General features: G+C 37.8%; 1 protein-coding gene across 2 annotated transcripts in view; it reads right to left on the reverse strand.

Moving 5' to 3' along the window:
* UBAP2 (ubiquitin associated protein 2) overlaps positions 1–19,025 on the reverse strand; it is a 118,583-nt gene that overhangs the window by 34,327 nt on the left and 65,231 nt on the right. For both annotated transcript variants that reach the window (XM_046664225.1, XM_046664226.1), the window contains 2 exons: positions 7,935–7,989; positions 6,071–6,174 (listed from right to left, as the gene is read on the reverse strand). In XM_046664225.1, the coding sequence (XP_046520181.1) occupies positions 6,071–6,174; positions 7,935–7,989 (159 nt within the window). The remainder of the gene's footprint in view (positions 1–6,070; positions 6,175–7,934; positions 7,990–19,025) is intronic.

Genomic DNA, 19,025 nt, shown 5'->3' on the forward strand with positions numbered 1-19,025 from the left:
AGAAAACACATGTAGTCATAAGCAGAAGAGCAACATGGCACAGTGGTATACATGGTACAGGCAGTAGAGGGGAAGCCCCACGTCAGCAGCCAGGGCCAAGTGGTTGCATTAACCTACCCTAGATACACAGACTGTAAAAAATCCAGACATTAGATACAGAAGAACATAGGATCAGGTCCTAACTCTATTTTGAAATATCAAAATTTCACAGTAAGAATTTGCTCCCCATTCTAGACCTATAGACCTATACCTCAAACATATGGTAAAATGTCAATGACATTTATTTATTTTCAGCTTAAAACAATAAATTTCAGATGTGTGCTTTATGTTCAGTTTAACTTGATGTTAGCCCTCTATCAAGAGCACACATAAGGCAGCCACGTAGGAAAAAGGAAAACGATGATGCAAAACTCTGTGGTGCCTTGAGGGCCGTTCTGTAAAACACTTCCATAATCAAAAGCTGACAATTATTTCATCAAGTAGTTGTAAAAACATAGATTACAAACATTTATCTGATGAATTTTATTAGCTAGCCTTGATAAAAATGGAAGATATTGTAAGCATTTTATAAGATTCTTAACTAAGGACGTTTTTCAAATAAAACAGTCATACCTTTGGGTCCATAAGAATTTTTGTCTGGCAGATCCTGATGTACATTTTGAGCATTTGATGCCAGTTCTGCAGACCCATGTAAAATGGGAAGGTTTTAACATATCAGAACAGTTAACGTACTCATCAGAAGACAAACTGGCCAGCACATTCAACAGAGGAAGGAAAGCACCACCGCTAAGCAGATGCTGTGCACCCAAGGAGAGGAGACTTACTGTAACCCATGCTACGACAGGCCACCGGGACTCAACAACACAGTAGTATGAGCCAGCTGGCCCTTGAACACTCAGTTTGCATCACTACGCATGTTCTCACTCCCACGTTCACCAAGCTCCCTTCCCACTTGTGAAAGAGAGCATTCCAATCCGTTGAATAGGTAATACCTATTTTTTGTAAACTTATAAATCAGCATTCTGACTATCCTCCAGTTTTTCCTATTTTGGTTAATGTGAGTCTGCCTCTAAGGAATGAATTTGATTATCATACTGTCAAAGTCAGGTTTCTGAGCCTATAAGGCTGAGAGCTGGACTCAGAACTCTGTGTTAAGGACAATACCATTCTGTGATGCCTCTAAAAAACTGCCAGCACCCATCAGCTGACCACATCCTTTTAACTGTATTTCAGCATCAAACACATTTTGCTTAGCTAAATCTTTTTCAGCAAAGAATCTGCTACTATAAATTATATTGAGGGGAAGGAAGGGGAGGAGAGAGAGGAGACAGAAGAGGAGAGAAGAGGAGGGAATGAGAAAAAAGAAAAATAGCAATTAATTGACTAACAACATTCTGTTTCAACACTTGATTTAAAAATCAGTGGAGATTATGAATAAAGCTGCTATAAACATCACATGCAGGTTTTTGTGTGGACATGTTTTCATTCCCCTTCAATAAAAAACTAGTGTTGGGATTGTCAGATTTGATGGTAAAGGTATGCTTTCACACCAGCAATGTATGAGCTCAAGTCATTCCACCATCTTCACTAACACTTGGTACTGTCAGTTCTTTCTCAAAGCCATTTTAATGGATGAATGGTGGTAATCTGCTGTGGTTTTCATTTCTATTTCCCCAGGGATAGTGAGCATGTTTTTGTGTGCTTATTTGCCATCATATATTTTCCTTTGTAAGGCCTCTGTTCAAATCTTTTGCACATTTTTTATTAACTTTTTATTTTGAAATAATTATAGATTCACAAGTTACCCTTCACCCAGTCTCCCCAGATAATTACATCTCACATAACTACAGTATAATACAGTGGCCAAATAACTGGCATAGACACAATGTATGTCTATAGTTCTATGTCCTTTTATTTTTATTGTGGTAAAATACACATTACATAAAATTTACCATGTTAACCCTTTGTAAGTGTAGAATTCACTGGCATTAAGTACATTCACAATGTTGTACAACTACCACCACTACCTATTTCCACAACGTTTTCAGGTTTTTGCTAATTTTTAATTGCTCATTTCATTCGGTTGTTTGCTTTCTTACTATTGAGTTGTGAGAGTTCTTTATATATTCTGTATACAAGCCCCTTTTCAAACAGGGGACTTATAAATGTTTCCTCCTAAACTATGCCTATCCTCTCGTTCAATTCTATTCTGAATAATCAAGTTTTTCTTTTATGACTCTTGCTTATTGTGTCTTATATAAGAAATCCTATCCTAATCCAAGGTGGTGAGGATCTGCCCCTGTATTTCCTTTAAAACTTGTGCTTTCAGGTTTCACATTTTGAGCTATTATCCACTTATAGTTATTTCTTTGTATCCAGTATAATGGATGGCATTGAACTACCTTGGAACCTTGGTCAAAATCAAGTAGCCAAAAATCTGTGGGCTTACCTGCTATCATATGGTTGATCTCTCTCTATGCTCTTGCCAGTTTCTCAGTCTTGATTAGCATAGCTCTAGAGTAAGTTCTTGAAATCAAGCAGTGTGAGTCTTTGGACTTTGCTGTTCTTTTTCAAAACTGTTTGGGCTATGCTAGTTCCTATACTTTTCTATAAAAACTTTAGAATCAAGTTTTCAATTCACACAAAAATCTGCTGGAAATTGTACTGGACTAACACATCAATCTGGGGAGAAGTGACATTTCCATAATATCGAGTCTTCCGATTCATAAACAATGAATATCTCCCGCCTTTTTGGGGTCTTGATTTTTTTCATCAAGTTGCATAATTTTCAACATACAAGTCTTGTATATACTTTGTCAGATCTATGCCTAAGTAGTTCATGTTTTTGTACTACTATAAATGGTACTGGGTTGTGTTTTGTGTCTTCTTTTATTCTATTTTGCAGTTATTCATTGCTAGTAGAGAAACACAGTGTCTTGATTTTAGTGGTAGTTACACGACTATAAGCATGTTAGAATTCACTCACTTAAATCTCTTCAAAAGGGTAAATACTCTTGTATACAAATATATCTCAACAAACCTGACTTTTTAAAACATCTGTGGGCAGTGGGGAAAAATTTTCAAGTAGTGGACTACCATGGATTAATAAGTTCAAAGAGCAAGTCAGTAAAAACTAACCTTCACAATAGTGAAACTTGAAATACATAAAAATGGTATATCCTTTATTATTTCTTCTTGAATCTCTCAATTTTACATTTTAATATAAGACTTTATATTTTAAATTTCCATAGGCAGAAGGCTTATCTTACGTATCATTAGACTTCTTCCTAGGCATTTGGTGGTGGTGGAGTTTTTTTTAAAGATCGGTAGCTGAGCTAACATCTGGTGCCAATCCTTTTTTTTTCCCCCTTCTTCTTCTCCCCAAAGTCCCCCTACATAGTTGTATATTCTCGTTGTAGGTCCTGCGGGTTGTGCTAAGCAGGACACCACCTCAGCATAGCTTGATGAGCGGTGCCATGTCCGTGCCCAGGACCCAAATTGGTGAAACCCTGGGCCGCCTGCCGAAGCAGAGCACACGAACTTAACCACTCAGCCACGGGGCCGGCCCCTGCATTTGGTGTTTTTTGAGGATACTAATTTTTTTTTCCATTTTCTCTGTTCATGGTTTATAGAAATATATCTGTTAATTAACATTTTTGTAAAGTTTTCAGCGCTTGGTTATTTAAAGAAAATTGAACTAAAATACATTTATAAAGTGAAAAAAAAGAAAAATATATCTGTTTATTGAACTTCTAACACCTTTTAAAACTCCATTATTAATTTTCATAATTTATCTATAGTTCTTTTATATCATTGCCAGAAATGACAAGTTGTTTTTCCCTGTTTCCAACCTTTCTGATTTTTCTTTTTAATTCTTTATAGCAATGGTTAGTACCTCTGGTACAGTGGTGAATAGAAACAGTGAGAGTAAGTCCCTTATCTCGTTCCACAGGAAAAACCTTCAACACATCGCCACTAACTGAAATGTTTGCTGTGGTTTTGTAGATATCCTTTATCTAATTAAGGAAATTTCTTTATATTCTGGATTTGCCAGTTTTAAAAAAAATCAGGAATGGATGTTGGGTATTGTCAAATGTGTTTCCATATTGAAATGATATGACCTTTCTCCTTTATTCTGTTAAATGGATGAATAATACTCATTTTTGTTATTGAGATATAAATCACATAGCATAAAATCCACCCTTTGAAAGTATGGGGTTGAGTAGTTTTTACTGTATTCACAAGTTGCGCAACAGTCACCACTATTCCAGAATATTTTCATCCGTCCAAAAGGAAATCTTGAACCCATTAGTAGTCACTTCTCATCTTTCCCAAATGTTCCCAACTCTTGGCAACCACCAGTGTACTTTCTGTCTCTATGTATTTGCCTTATCTGGACATTTCATATAAATGAAATTATTCAATATCTAATATGTGGTCCTTTATGATTGGCCTCTTTCACTCAGCATGATGTTCTCAAGGTTCATGCATGTTGCAGCATGTATCAGCACTGCAATCCTTGTTATGGCAGAATGAATACTCCACGGTGTGAGTGATTTACCACATTTTATTTATCCATTCATGCACTGAAAGACATACGGTTTGTTTCCAATTTTTGGTTATTATGAATCATACTTCTATGAACATTCGTGTACAAGATTTTATGTGAACCTCTATCTTCCATTCTCTTAGATACATAACTAGGAGTTGATTGATTTTTAAATGTTAAACAAACTTTAATGCCAAGTATAAATTTAACATGACCAGGATGCATTATCCTTTGTCTGCCTTACTGAATTGTTTTCCAATATTTTGGCCTAAGATTTTTACATCTGTGTTGAAGAGTGAGATTAATCTATAATTTCAAATGTTAGCACAAAATTTATTGACCTAAAGTATCTTATGATCTTTTTTTTTAATTTGTACTAATTTACACTCATATTAACTGCATCCGAGAGGATTTTTTTTTAAGATTTTATTTTTCCTTTTTCTCCGCAAAGCCCCCCAATACATAGTTGTATATTTTTAGTTGTGGGTCCTTCTACATGTGGCATGTGGGATGCCTCTTTAGCATGGTCTGACAAGTGGTGCCATGTCCACAGCCAGGATTCAAACCGGTGAAACGCTGGGCCACCAAAGCAGAGTGCCCAAACTCAACCACTCAGCCATGGGGCCAGCACCTTCTTATGATCTTTTAATATCTATATTTATAATTATAATTAATTATATATTATAATTAATATAAATATCCCCTTTTTCATTCCTGTAACCAATTATGTACGCTTCTTTCTCCTTCCCTTGATCATTCTCACCATTAAGCTGATCAATTTTACTAGTCTTTTCAAGTTACCAGTTATAACTTTTGTTGATCCTCTCTACAGTATCTTTGACTTCTAGTTCGTTAATTGTGCTTCTGTGATGGTAGTATGGTCTTAGCTTTTGACCAGGGTTGCTGTTACATGGATGTTTGCTTTGAGATAATTTATTGAGCTATACTTTTATATTTTGGGTTATAATTTATGAAGTGTCAAAATATAATCATAATAGTTAATATATATTATCATGAACAAATCCTCAGGAGGGCTCTATTAAATAAACATGCCAATTAACAAATATTTACCTATGAATTTCAGAAAAGAAATAATCCAAAAGCAGAAGGATACAGAAAAATCTGCAAATGCAACTGCTGCCTCAAACCCATGTATCATCTACCACTTTGGACAAATTTTAGGGTCCACCATTAGGAATGGTAAGTACTTTCAGTAACAAGTCTTCCCCTAAGAAATTCTATATATCCCTGACACACTGAGACTGGAGTGTGGGTTTGTACTGACTTACACAGATTGATCACAGCCTCTTCCTCAGAGTGCAGAAGGGAAAAATCAAATACCTTATCATCAACGAGGTTTATGAGTTTGAGACTTTGGAGGTAAGAACCAGCTAAGAGCAGTCTCAGAAGTAGGACAGCAGCCTGTTTTCCAGTCTTCTCTATCAGCACATTTTGATTTCATTTTCACATGTTAAGAGCCCAAACATTTAAAACACACCTCCGACAAGAAGAGACACTTACCAGTTCCCTCATCTGCACCATTCTGAGCAGCTTCCCAAACTACTGCTTTTGTCCCACACTCATCTATAGACGGGGAATCTGAATAGTCTGCAGGATTAAATGTCCTAGGGTTTGAAATAAAGAAAGAATAAAGGTAAATGAAGCAGTCGCCAAAGTCACAAATTTAACTGTACAGTTATGGGTCACTTAATAACAGGATAAGTTCTGAGAAATGCAACCTTAGGTGATTCATCCTTGTGTGAACATCATAGCGTGTTCTTATGCATATCTAGATGGTATAACCTACCACACACCTAGGCTCTATGGCACTGATCTTATGGGACCACTGTCGTATATGTGGTCAGTCTTTGACGGAAACGTCATCATGCGGCGCATGCCTGTACATCAATCTCCCCAAAACAAACTCTGTCCCTGCTAAGAGCCACCATAAGAAACTTCACCCTCCTTCTCCTATTTAATTACAGCTAATTTTTCTGGCCATCAGGATGCAGATCTTTTGCAATGCAGAGGTTGCCTAGGGACCTTCCATATGCTCTTGTATTTCCCCTATTTCCCTGCATTGCTGTCCTCTGCATCCTAAAGCAGGTGTGCAGACCTATAATCGTTCTAGGCAGAGTAAGGGCTCCAATGGAAAGCCCCCTGAAAACTAAGCCCAGACTTAAACAAGCAACAAGTCTTTTTCCTCCCAAGTCAGAATCCAGGCTTGGCTTTGAACCATTTACAACAGATATATCTGATCCTTTTCATATAGAAACAATGGATATGAAAAAAAAGAAACTATTTTATTCAGTGTCTCTATTTTCATTAAAATCCTAAACACCCAGGATTCAGAGGTCTAACTAACTAGGGTCGAATTAAATACCATCTCTAAAATTTTCAAAACAGAATTTTTTCCCCCAGCTTTATTGGGTATCATTGCCAAAAAAAAAAATCACACACAAAAAATTTTTTTTAAGTCAACAGGAAAATCCACAAAACAGTTTAAAGTTACTGGGCTGGGAAAATATGATCAAGTATTTCGGCTAGTTTGCTCCATGTTTTCATCCATCTACAGGGACCTTTGTCCACAGGGAGTTTGGGCAGAAAACAGAGATGGCAGGAGGTACCACGTGAATGCAGTGACCCCAATCACACTGCCCTGAAGCTGTGGAGAGACAACAGGCTGGTCCTGGAACCAATTCCCTTCCCTTCCTGACTGTCATCCACATATGGCTTCTATAAGACACTTCACTTTTTCTAAACATCCGGGGGAGCTAATGTTTTAGAAGCAGCAAAAAGTCAAAGAACCACCAGAAATTATGAATAAACAACTGATTATGCCACCAATTTAGTAACAGTATGCTCACCCTTCACTATTACAATCCAGGAAAAAAACTACCACTATTACATAAATAAACACTGCATTTACTTACCATTCAAAGACAATTGCTGGATTTACCAACATTACTCTTATGAAGTAGTTTTCAACTAGGGGTGATTGTGCACCACCCTCCAGGGAACATTTAGCAATGTTTCGAGACATTTTTGATTGTCACAACTTGAGGAGGGGTGCTACTGGCATCTACTAGGGAGAGGCTAGGGATGTTGCTAAATATCCTACAAAGTAAAGTACAACCCACTACTTCAACAAACTATGATCCAGTCCAAAATGTCAATAGAGCCAAGGCTAGAAACTCTGCTCTAAAGCCTACTGCAATACAATTTTACTTGTACTATTTCACTTTTTCATTATTTTCTCTTTTTCAATATAGAAAACATCTGACTCACCAGGATAAATAAATGGGGTACAGGACAAAGGAAGGGAAACCTTAGAGCAACAACTAGAGATGGCAATGACTATAAAAACAGGATGGCTAAGACTTACCCCATGCTTTGACTTGAGAATCTTCCTGCCCCTCTCCCTCTGCCACGTCCAAATCCTTTTAAAAAAATTGTAGTGTTAATAATACTTATGTCCTACACAGTCATAATTCTACCAATTTCATCCTATACACACCCATCCAAACAATACTGTCATTGTTCCTAATAGCACCAATATTCCCATCCAGTGCACCCTATCTGCTGTTCTCTACTGACACAACTATACACACAGTTACCGATTTCAATACCTAGAAGACTAGAAAAGAATTTGATTCTGCTTGTATAACATGTGTGATATGTGACAGCTTAACATAGGGGCAGTTTATATTAAAAAATATTCTAGGTCTTTTAAAATCAGCTAGTGTAAACACCATGACACTATAAGCCTCTACTATAAAATGAAATGAGAACCAGAAAGAGGAAACTGCTAAGGAAGCCAAAGGTAGCAGTAAATACCATTTTTAATACTAGGACTCTAACCAATAACCAAAATGGCAGCAAGCAAGCAAGAAGAGAGAGTTTTATCCAGCAACTCTCCAGTTTTTCTTAATAAAAATCCTAAACTTTGGATTAAAGACCTAAATGCAAAAGCTAAAACTATACAACTCAGAAGAAAACAGAGCAAAGTTTCACAACATTGAATTTGGTAATGATTTCTTGGATATGATACTAAAGGCACAGGGAAGAAAGGAAAAAAACAGACATTAGATTGGTGCATCAAAAGACACTGTTAACAGAGTAAAAAGGCAACACATAGAATATGTGCACATCATACATTTGATAATGGAGTAATATCAAGACTATATTAAGAACTTCTTACAACTCAACAACAACAAAACAACCCGATTCAAAAATAGGCAAAGAACGTAAGTAGACATTTCTCCAAAGAAAATATACAAATGGTCAATAAGCACATGAAAAGATTCTCAACATCACTAATCATTAGAGAAACCTGACTCTCATTTCAATGACTACTATCAAAAAAAAAAGAAAAGAAGCGTTGGCAAGTATGTAGAGAAATTCAAACCCTTGTGCACTGCTTGGTGGGAATGTAGAACACTGAAGCCACTGTGGAAAACAGTACGATAGTTCCCCCAAAATATTAAAAATAGAATAACCATATGATCCTGCAATTCTACTTCTGCATAGATACCCAAGAGAATCTGAAAGCAGGATCTTAACAAGATATTTGTACAACCATGTTCGTAGAAACCTTATTCACAACAGCCAAAAGGTAGAAGAAACCCAAGTGTCCATCAATGCATGAATAGAAGAGCAAAATGTGGTACACACATACAACAGAATATTATTCAGCCTTAAAAAAAATTCTGACACATGCTACAACACAGCTGAACCTTGTAGACATTGTGCTAAGTGACACAGGCCAGTCACAAAAGGACAAATATTTTATGATTCCACTTATGCGAGGTACATAAGAGTAGTCAAATTCAGAGAAAGGTGGTTGCCAGGGGCTATATTAGACATGCTAATATAATTAGAATGTTTATTAATCTTGTAGAGTTAACTTATCCAACAGTTCAGGTTAAACTATTAAAAATATGTTATTGACAAAAATTTACTGTATTCCTGGAGATGGGAGAATAGAGGGAAAGGTTCTAAAAAGTGGAAGAATCCTAAGAACACATATTAATGGCTACCGTCTTTTATAAAACTGTCAAAAGGCAAAGGTAAGTCTTCACACACAGCTATTACCACAGCCTATAAGAAGGTCAGAAACTCAGGTAAAAGAAAAACTAGCTCTAGGAAGAAAGCTTTCAATATACAGGTTTCAGCAAGAATACAATCCAAAATTTAGGAATAAGATAGTTTAAAGTTTAAAAAAAAAAAAAAAAAGGAAGGAAGCTATCATACAAGAAAATCAATTCTTAGGACATAAAACGCTTAAGTGTTCCCCCCCAAAAAAAACAAAAGCTTGTGGTATATCCACACAATGGAATATTATTTGACCATAAAAAAGAGTGAGGTGCTGGCACATGCTACAATGTTGATGAACCTTTAAAATATTATGCTAGGTAGGGTGGGCCCAGTGGCATAGTGGTTAAGTTTACACACTCCACTTTGGCAGCTTGGGGTTCATGGTTTTGGATCCTGGGCACTGACCTACACCCCACTCATTATGCCATGCTGTGGTGGCGTCCCACATATAAAATAAAGGAAGATTGGCATAGATCTTAGCTCAGGGACAATCTCCTCACCAAAAAAAAAAGAAGTTATGCCAGGTAAAAGAAGCCAGTCACAAAAGACCATGTATTTAATGATTCTATTTACTTGATATGTCCAGAACAGGCACATCTAGAGAGACAGGAAGTAGATTACTGGTGGTTTACTGCTGGGGCAGGGGGTGAGGCAGGTAGAAGAATTGGGAATTGACAGTTAAAGTGTACATGGTTTCTTTTGGAGGTCTGAAAATGTTCTAAAACTGTTTATGATGATAGTTTCATAACTCTATGAATATACTAAAACCCACTGAATTGTACAATTTAAATACATGGTACACGAATTATATCTCAAGAATTTTTCTTTTTGCTATAATGAACACTATTACCAAAGAAGAAAGGAAAAGAAAAAACACAACTGCTCTAGATAAGTGGGCTCACATGCACCTACTATAACAAGAGACTCATTTCAAAGGTATATGTGTAACAAATGGCACTAACAGCAGTTATATATTAATAAAACAGCGGCAAAATTTTAAAAAGGGATTCTGCTAAGAAATCACTAAACAATGTCTACAATACTTGAGCTGGAAAGCAAGATGTGCATGAAAGAGAAGAGAGAAAGGAATTTATAAAAGAAATACATATCCTACAGCCAAAAATTCAAAAAAATTCCTGTAAGTCCCCTGGGAAAAGTCAGTATCAATTACTGTATCTCTGTCTCAAGAGAACAATAGCTGCATCCAAGTGTTAACCACAAATAAGCCAGACACCTTAAGCAGGTTTTTAAAACTCTAACCCCAACCACACATCTATGGACAGCTAATCTTTGACAAAGGAGCTGAGGGCCTACAATGGAGGAAAGAAAGTCTCTTCAACAAATGGTGCTGGGAAAACTGGACAGCCACATGGAAAAGAATGAAAATCAACCATTCTTTTTCACCATTTACTAAAATAAACTCAAAATGGATCAAAGACCTAAAGATTAGACCTGAAACAATAAGTCTTCTAGAAGAGAATATCGGCAGTACACTCTTTGACATCAGCTTCAAAAGAATCTTTTTGGACACCATAACCCCTCACATGAGGGAAACAACAGAAAGAATAAACAAATGGGACTTCATCAGACTAAAGAGCTTCTTCAAGGCAAGGGAAAACAGGATGGAAACAAAAAAACAGCCCACTAATTGGGAAAAAATATTCACAAGTTATTTATCTAACAAAGAGTTAATCTCCATAATATACAAAGAACTCACACAATTCAACAATAAAAAATCAAACAACCCAATTACAAAATGGGCTGGGGACATGAACACACATTTCTCCAAAGAAGATATACAGATGGCCAATAGACACATGAAAAGATGCTCATCATCACTAATCATCAAGGAAATGCAAATCAAAACTACACTAAGATATCACCTTACACCTATTAGAATGACAAAAATATCCAAAACCAAGAGTGACAAATGTTGGAGAGGCTGTGGAGAAAAGGGAACCCTCACACACTGTTGGTGGGAATGCAAACTGGTGCAGCCACTATGGAAAACAGTATGGAGATTCCTCAAAAAGTTAAGAATAGAAATACCTTATGACCCAGCCATCCCACTACTGGGTATCTATCCTAAGAACCTGAAATCAGCAATTCCAAAAGTCCCATGCACCCCTATGTTCATCGCAGCATTATTCACGATAGCCAAGTCATGGAACCAACCTAAGTGCCCAGCAACTGATGACTGGATAAAGAAGATGTGGTGTATATATATATACAATGGAATACTACTCAGCCATAAAAAAGGACAAAGTCGTCCCATTCACAACAACATGGATAGACCTTGAGGGTATTATGTTGAGTGAAATAAGCCAGACAGAGAAAGACGAACTCTGTATGATTCCACTCATAGGTGGTAGTTAACATATAGACAAAGAGAACTGATAGGTGGTTGCCAGGGGAAAGGGGGTTGGGGGGTGGGCACTAGCGGTGAAGTGGTGTACCTACAACATGACTAATAATGACATACAACTGTAATTTCACAAGGATGTTAACTTTCATAACCTTAATTAAAAAAACAAAAACAAAAGACTCTAACCCCATCTGGCCTGTAAATTTTAGCAAGATAAAATTGTTCTTTCCTAGTCACCTGGCTAGTAACACTACCAGTAACACTGTTTTCTATGTATATACCATTTCCCTACATTGTTATCTGGGAGAGCTATCTTCATCTAACAACTGAGAACAAAGACCTGGTGTCTTTTAACAAAGAAAACTGAGTCCAGTGTTTCAGAAGATGATCATAGGGGCCAGCCCGCTGGCGCAGCGGTTAAGTTCGCACATTCCACTTCGGTGGCCCGGGGTTCACCAGTTTGGATCTTGGGTGTGGACAGGGCACCGCTTGTCAACCCACGCTGTGGCAAGCATCCCACATATAAAGTAGAGGAAGATGGGTATGGATGTTAGCTCAGGGCCAGTCTTCCTTAGCAAAAAGAGGAGGATTGGTGGCAGATGTTAGCTCACGGTTAATCTTCCTCAGAAAAAAAAAAGTCTGATGGAAGAAAAGGATATCTGGGGGCCGGCTGGGGGGCGCAGCGGTTAAGTTCGCACGTTCTGCTTCGGCGGCCCAGGGTTCACCAGGTCAGATGCCAGATGCAGACCTACGCACCGCTTGTCAAGCCATGCTGTGGTGGCCGTCCCACATATAAAGTAGAGGAAGATGGGCACGGATGTTAGCTCAGAGCCAGTCTTCCTCAGCAAAAAGAGGAGGATTGGCAGCAGATGTTAGCTCAGGGCTAATCTTACTCCAAAAAAAAGGATATCTACATGTAGTCTCAGAGTACTCTCCCCCCAAAATGTTTATTATTTATGAAGGAGGGGTAGTAACTTTACAAAGGAGAACCTTGGCAGAAACCGCCTTCCTCAAGGAAGTAATCAAAGCTAATACCACTAGTGATGGGACAAACCTGTGCCACGTACCCTCTAATACAATGAGCCCAGAAGCATAGTTATCATCACTTTGTGGTATTCCTGCCAAAAAGAGATACCACAAATCTAATCTGGAGGAAACTTCTCAGATTGATATGAAGGACATTCTATAAAATAGCCCATATGCTTCCAATGTTTCAAGGCCATGAAACACAAAAAAGGGCTATTCTAGATTGATGAACTGTTCTAGATTGAAGGTGATTAAAGAGACATTGGAACTAAATACAAGGTGTGACCCTGGACTGGATACTGGACCAGAATATTTTCTTTTTTGCTATCAAGAACATTATTGGAAAATTTTGAATACAGCCTGTAGATTGCAACCATAGTAACTTCCCAATTTTATCATATTACGGTAGTTCTGTAAGAAACTATTTTTATAAGGAGTAAAATGGCATTAGGTCTGGAATTTATACTCAAAGATTTCAGAAAAAAACAATAATATGTACATACAGAGAGAAAATGATAAAGTAAATGTAGTAAACTATTAAAATTTGGGGAATCTGGGTGAATATAATGCAAAAGTCTATTGCATTTTTTATGTCGAAGTAAAATGTTAAAACTGCACCCTAGGCACATCTGTGTATATTTTATTCTCCACTAAGTTGTTTTCATTCTGTGAAAAACTCAAGTTGTTTTCCATATTTACACTAGCTGTTCCTTCTACTCGGCTTGTACTCAGATTTTCACATGGCTTTCCTCCTCCTCAGCTTAAACCCACCTCCTCAGAGACCTCCCCAGGCCATTCAATCTAAAGGAGACCCTACTGACAGCTGATCACATCACCAATCACTTTCCAAAGTTAAATGGTGCTTTTACTTGATTGTCCCTCCTCCCTCCCCGCCCAGTATGTGAGGGACCATGTCTTATTCACAGCAATATCTTCAACAATTTGGTATTAGGTACCTAAACATTAGTCGTTGCATTTAAGACTGATATGTAACCCCAATTTCATGAACACGAAGCTTTTTTATAGATTATACTCTTATATTTAGAGGTGCAATAATAATGTCACTATTCAATTACAGAAAACAACCTAGTTCTTCAGCAATTGATTTTAGAGCACTGCATTTTGTCAAATACTTTTTGTACCAGGACCCGAGAAGGCACTGTAGAAGATTCAAAAATAAACGCTCGAATGTTAGCACACAGTAGGTGCTCAATAATTCCTTTTCAATTATACTATATAGACCGTATTCACGTATTCGTTACTTTTAAAAGCAGAGGAACTAATTGGGGTGTCTAAATACAAAACAGTGAGGTAAACAAGCTAAAGTAAAAGGGAAAGGTTAGGGAGTAAACTATTATTGCCTCTTTCACAGTATTATTTTTCTTCCATTCAGAAGGAAACCACTCCTCTGCAACTTCAAGTATTATTCACTAACGGATCTGACTCAATCTTGACAAAAGAGAAGTCAGAAACAGTACCCACACACTACCAAACCATGCACCAATAAGCAAGATAAAGAAATATATAGGACTAAAAGAGTAGGAGTCACTTACTATAACTTCTCACTTATTTAGATAACATAAAAATAAGTGTCTAATGTAATCTAACCTTCAAGATGAGTGTCACGCTAAAAAATAAACACATTCTGCTACAGCACAGAAAATCAGATGGTGCTATCCCATGAAGTATGAAAAGTACTTTACTATCTCTTTCTGCATAAGCACATTCAACACAAAGTGAAATAAAACAGCCAACAAAAATAAGCCATACTAAATTTTACATTATTTTGGAGCTCCTAAATACACCAAGACCAAAAACTAATGAGATAATATACTTTAGGAAAAATATACACCCCAAAATACAAACAAAGGATGGAAGAAGATATAGGAAATAAAGGCCTACATTATACAAAGTCTGCAAGTCTAAAATATCTGAAGGCAAGAAGCCCAGAGATGATTTTTTAAATACACTGATGTAGGGGCTGGCCCCGTGGCCGAGTGGTTAAGTTCGCGCGCTCCACTGCAGGTGGCCCAGCGTTTCGTTGGTTCAAATCCTGGGTGTGGACATGGCACTGCTCATCAAACCACGCTGAGGGAGCGTCCCACATGCCGCAACTGGAAGGACCCACAACAAAGAATATACAACTATGTACTGGGGGGCTTTGGGGAGAAAAAGGAAAAAAATAAAATCTTTAAAAATAAATAAATAAAATCTTTAAATACACTGACGTAGTCTACAAAAAATACCACCTATAGTTAACATATGGACAAAGAGAACTGATCGGCGGTTACCAGGGGAAAGGGGGGTGGGGGGAGGGCACTAGGGGTGAAGTGGTGTACCTACAACATGACTAATAATGATGTACAACTGTAATCTCACAAGGTTGTTAACTATCATAATCTTAATAAAAATAAAAAAATACCACCTATACACTATCCACACCTTAGAGGCCAGCCCTGTGGCCGAGTGGTTACGTTCATGTCCCTCGCTTCTGTGGCCCAGGGTTTTGCTAGTTCACATCCTGGGCACGGACCTAGCACCAGTCATCAGGCCACGCTGAGGCAGCGTCCCACATGCCACAACTAGAAGGACCACCCTAAAAGATACAACTATATACTTGGGGGCTTTGGGGAGAAGAAGAAAAAATGAAAATAAAAAAATAAAATCTTAAAAAAACAAACACAATAAAACTCCACACACATCTTAGGGGACAGCCAGTGAGTTGGAGAACTTGGGTAGAGGTGGGAGTTAGGTTGGCTTGTGTTATTACCTTGATGTAGAGTGGATGTGTTTACTTTGGTTTTATTTAGGCAAATAAAACTGAAATAAATAAAACTGAGGCCAAGTAAAAAAGACCATTAAAGTTTTCTTAATCATAATTGTCACAGAGGAATTCACCAAGGGATTGCTTTTTTACTTTTTCATGTTTTTTCTGAACTGCATGGTGATTGTTCATATAATTTTCCTGTTGGTAAATTTAACAATGAAGAAGAACAGAATGCAAACAATAAAAGATATGGTTCGGGGGCCAGCCCGGTTGTGTAGTTGTTAAGTTAGCATGCTCCACTTTGGCAGCCTGGGGTTCACGGGTTCGGGGGCACATACCTACACAGTGCTCATCAAGCCATGCTGTGGCAGCATCCCACACACAAAATAGAGGAAAACTGGCACGGGAAAACGATCCCTTAGCTCAGGGCCAATCTTCCCTCACCAAAAAAAAAAAAAAAAACAAAATCCAGTAAGCTAATATGACACCAGTGAAATAATTTTTAAAAAATACGGTCCATTTGGATGGTGTAGGTGAAAAAATAAGGACTTAATTTTCCTAGTCAAAATCTCTTAGAATATCTTGATACAAAACCAGCTAGTGAGACCGAACTGTTGCCTCTTGTTCTTGGTGGGTTGTGTTACACAAGAGTGAGGAGGAGCCAGATTTACACTGAACCCTTTGGAAAATCTTTAATCAGTCTTTAATTTTTAAATATGTCCCTAAGCAACCAATCCAAGTACTGTGACTAGATCCTTACACTCAAAGGGCCAAACTGAAGGGTAAATAGTTTAGGAGGGGAATTCACTCATGAAGATCTGACCATTTCTCTAGGAAGCCCATTAAAGCCAGGAGAAGCACCTCAAGGACCAAAAACCCTGGGAAAGAAAAACCTCTCCCAGATCTTACGTAGTCCTAAAACCTTAACACAAAGGAATTCCACAGCACTGATCTTCTAACCAAAACAGGTGGTGAGCAGTAATTAGGCAAACGATATTGGTCTGATACAGTTGAGTGCTCTGACCCAAGGGGCACAGCAAAATTTAGTGGCCAATAAAGTCACTCTATTCTCTTGCTTACCGTTCGTGTTCTTTCTCTCCCAAAGGGGGCACTTTGAGGTCTAAGGCCTAAAAAAACAGGAGTATAGATGCCATCAATCTTTCTTACCACCTTTCTATTTTTACTGTGACAGTGCTAAATTTGGGATTTTCTCTATAAAAACTTGTTCCTAAATATACACAGTAGTAAGCAGTTTTAAGTCCTGGAACACAGAATTATGCTTAGTTTTTTCACTAATTATTACACGGCATATAACAAAGAACTTTACCCAGAATACTCCAAATCTCATGGATTTTTAACATGGTCTTCAATCTAAACTCAGGATTAAGTCAGTATCATTCAGGGGCACGTCCAGTCATGCAGTAGATACTTAATAAATATCAGCTAAATTCCACATTTTGTACAAAAGTCACAATACTATTTGATGGCCAAGTACCACTGAATGGTCAACATTTATAAAGTTTCAAAGGTTTTCACACCAACTACCAGGCTGTTTCCAAAAAGCAAAGAGCAGGACACGAGGGCAGCCTAACACCACTGCTCCTCTCCTCCCTAAAGAGGCTGCTTTTCTCACAAAAACACACAACTCACAACATCCCTTTCCACAAACTGTAAATGAATTACAGGAAAATTATTTGTTACAAGTATCATACTGATTCTTGCTCCTCTAAACATTCTTAGGGCAAACATTCGGGAAAAGTATAGAAAAACTAGGCATATAAAGGCATTTAACTTGACTTCATTTACTACAGGTCACAGTTTTCATGCTAGAAAACACACTCCCTCATTATGATATGTATGATTTTATGTAATACTGAGATCACCGAATTCTTAACATAAATTATCCAAAAAGTATTAAATCCATGCTGTTTCACAGTATTTTTTAAGCCAATACTACAGAGATAAGGCAAAATTAAGGAAGAAAAAAGTGACACTGAAATTTACAGCATCTTGAAATTTTAGCAAATTTAATCACAAACGTAGATTAGTGTTCTGAGACAGAGCCAATGTGAAGTCAGCAAGAGGAGCCCACAAATATGGTCAAAATTAGGGGCTGGCCCCGTGGCCGAGTGGTCAAGTTCACACGCTCCACTCCTGTGGCCCAGGGTTTTGCCAGTTCAGATCCTGGTGCGGACATGGCACCGCTCATCAGGCCACGCTGAGGTGGTGTCCAACGTGCCACAACTAGAAGGACCCACAACTAAAATATACAACTATGTACTGGGGGGATTTGGGGAGAAAAAGCAGGAAAAAAAAAAAGTGAAGAATGAATAGAATGGAGACCTTAAAGTACACATACCACCTAACGAGCCAAAAGTAACTGGAAAGGGATAGAACTATCAACTGTTTTAAGACTAATTCAAAAAACCACAAGAGAGTAAATTAAGACACTAAATGACCGACAACCAAACTTCTGGGAAGGTACATGTTACATAAAACAAAGGACATTTATCCTTTAATTATGAGAGTGACATAAACCATCTGTCCTGCATCACTGCTCACTTACGATCAAACTGGACTAATACTCACTAAGCAACGTAATTGTTTTTGTGCACACTGGGTAGTGAATAAATGTTTTCCTCCTTCTTGCCCTGTGCTGGATTTGGGATACTAAGCCATTCAAAGAAATCTCCAGACACAGATCACTACCCTCCAATAGCCTGTTTAAATATATTTAAATATAGCTGTTACAATATAAAAACTATACCTCACTAAAATTTGTTTATGTAGGGGAGGGTAAACTGATTTTTTTTTAAGTCTAACTGTGTGTACAAAAAGTCAATCTGAGTCCAATACCCACACTTTACATTCTTTCCTAAAAGTAGACATGTATGAATTAGGGATTTTAATGCAAGCCAGTGTCATCACTAAGATTTTACTCAGTTCAGCTCCTTTCAATCCAGAGTCCCTCATAAGCTATTCCACTGTCTCAAGAGGACTTGGCTTCAGGGCTTCCCACTAGTTAAGTGCTTCATCTTTTCATAAAGAAAACCTATTTACCCCCACCTCTAATGTTCAAAAGAAGTCTGTAATCCTTGAGGAAAGAGGGAGGCAACAAGGCAGATAGCCAGTCTACTGCCCACTCTGACCCTCCCTCCGTCTCCCTGAAGAACCAGATTCCAGAACAAGACGGCACTAGTTCCAACTCTGACCCTGAGCGA

The sequence above is a fragment of the Equus quagga genome, chromosome 6 (genome assembly GCF_021613505.1).
Source record: "Equus quagga isolate Etosha38 chromosome 6, UCLA_HA_Equagga_1.0, whole genome shotgun sequence".
Lineage (NCBI taxonomy): Eukaryota > Metazoa > Chordata > Mammalia > Perissodactyla > Equidae > Equus > Equus quagga.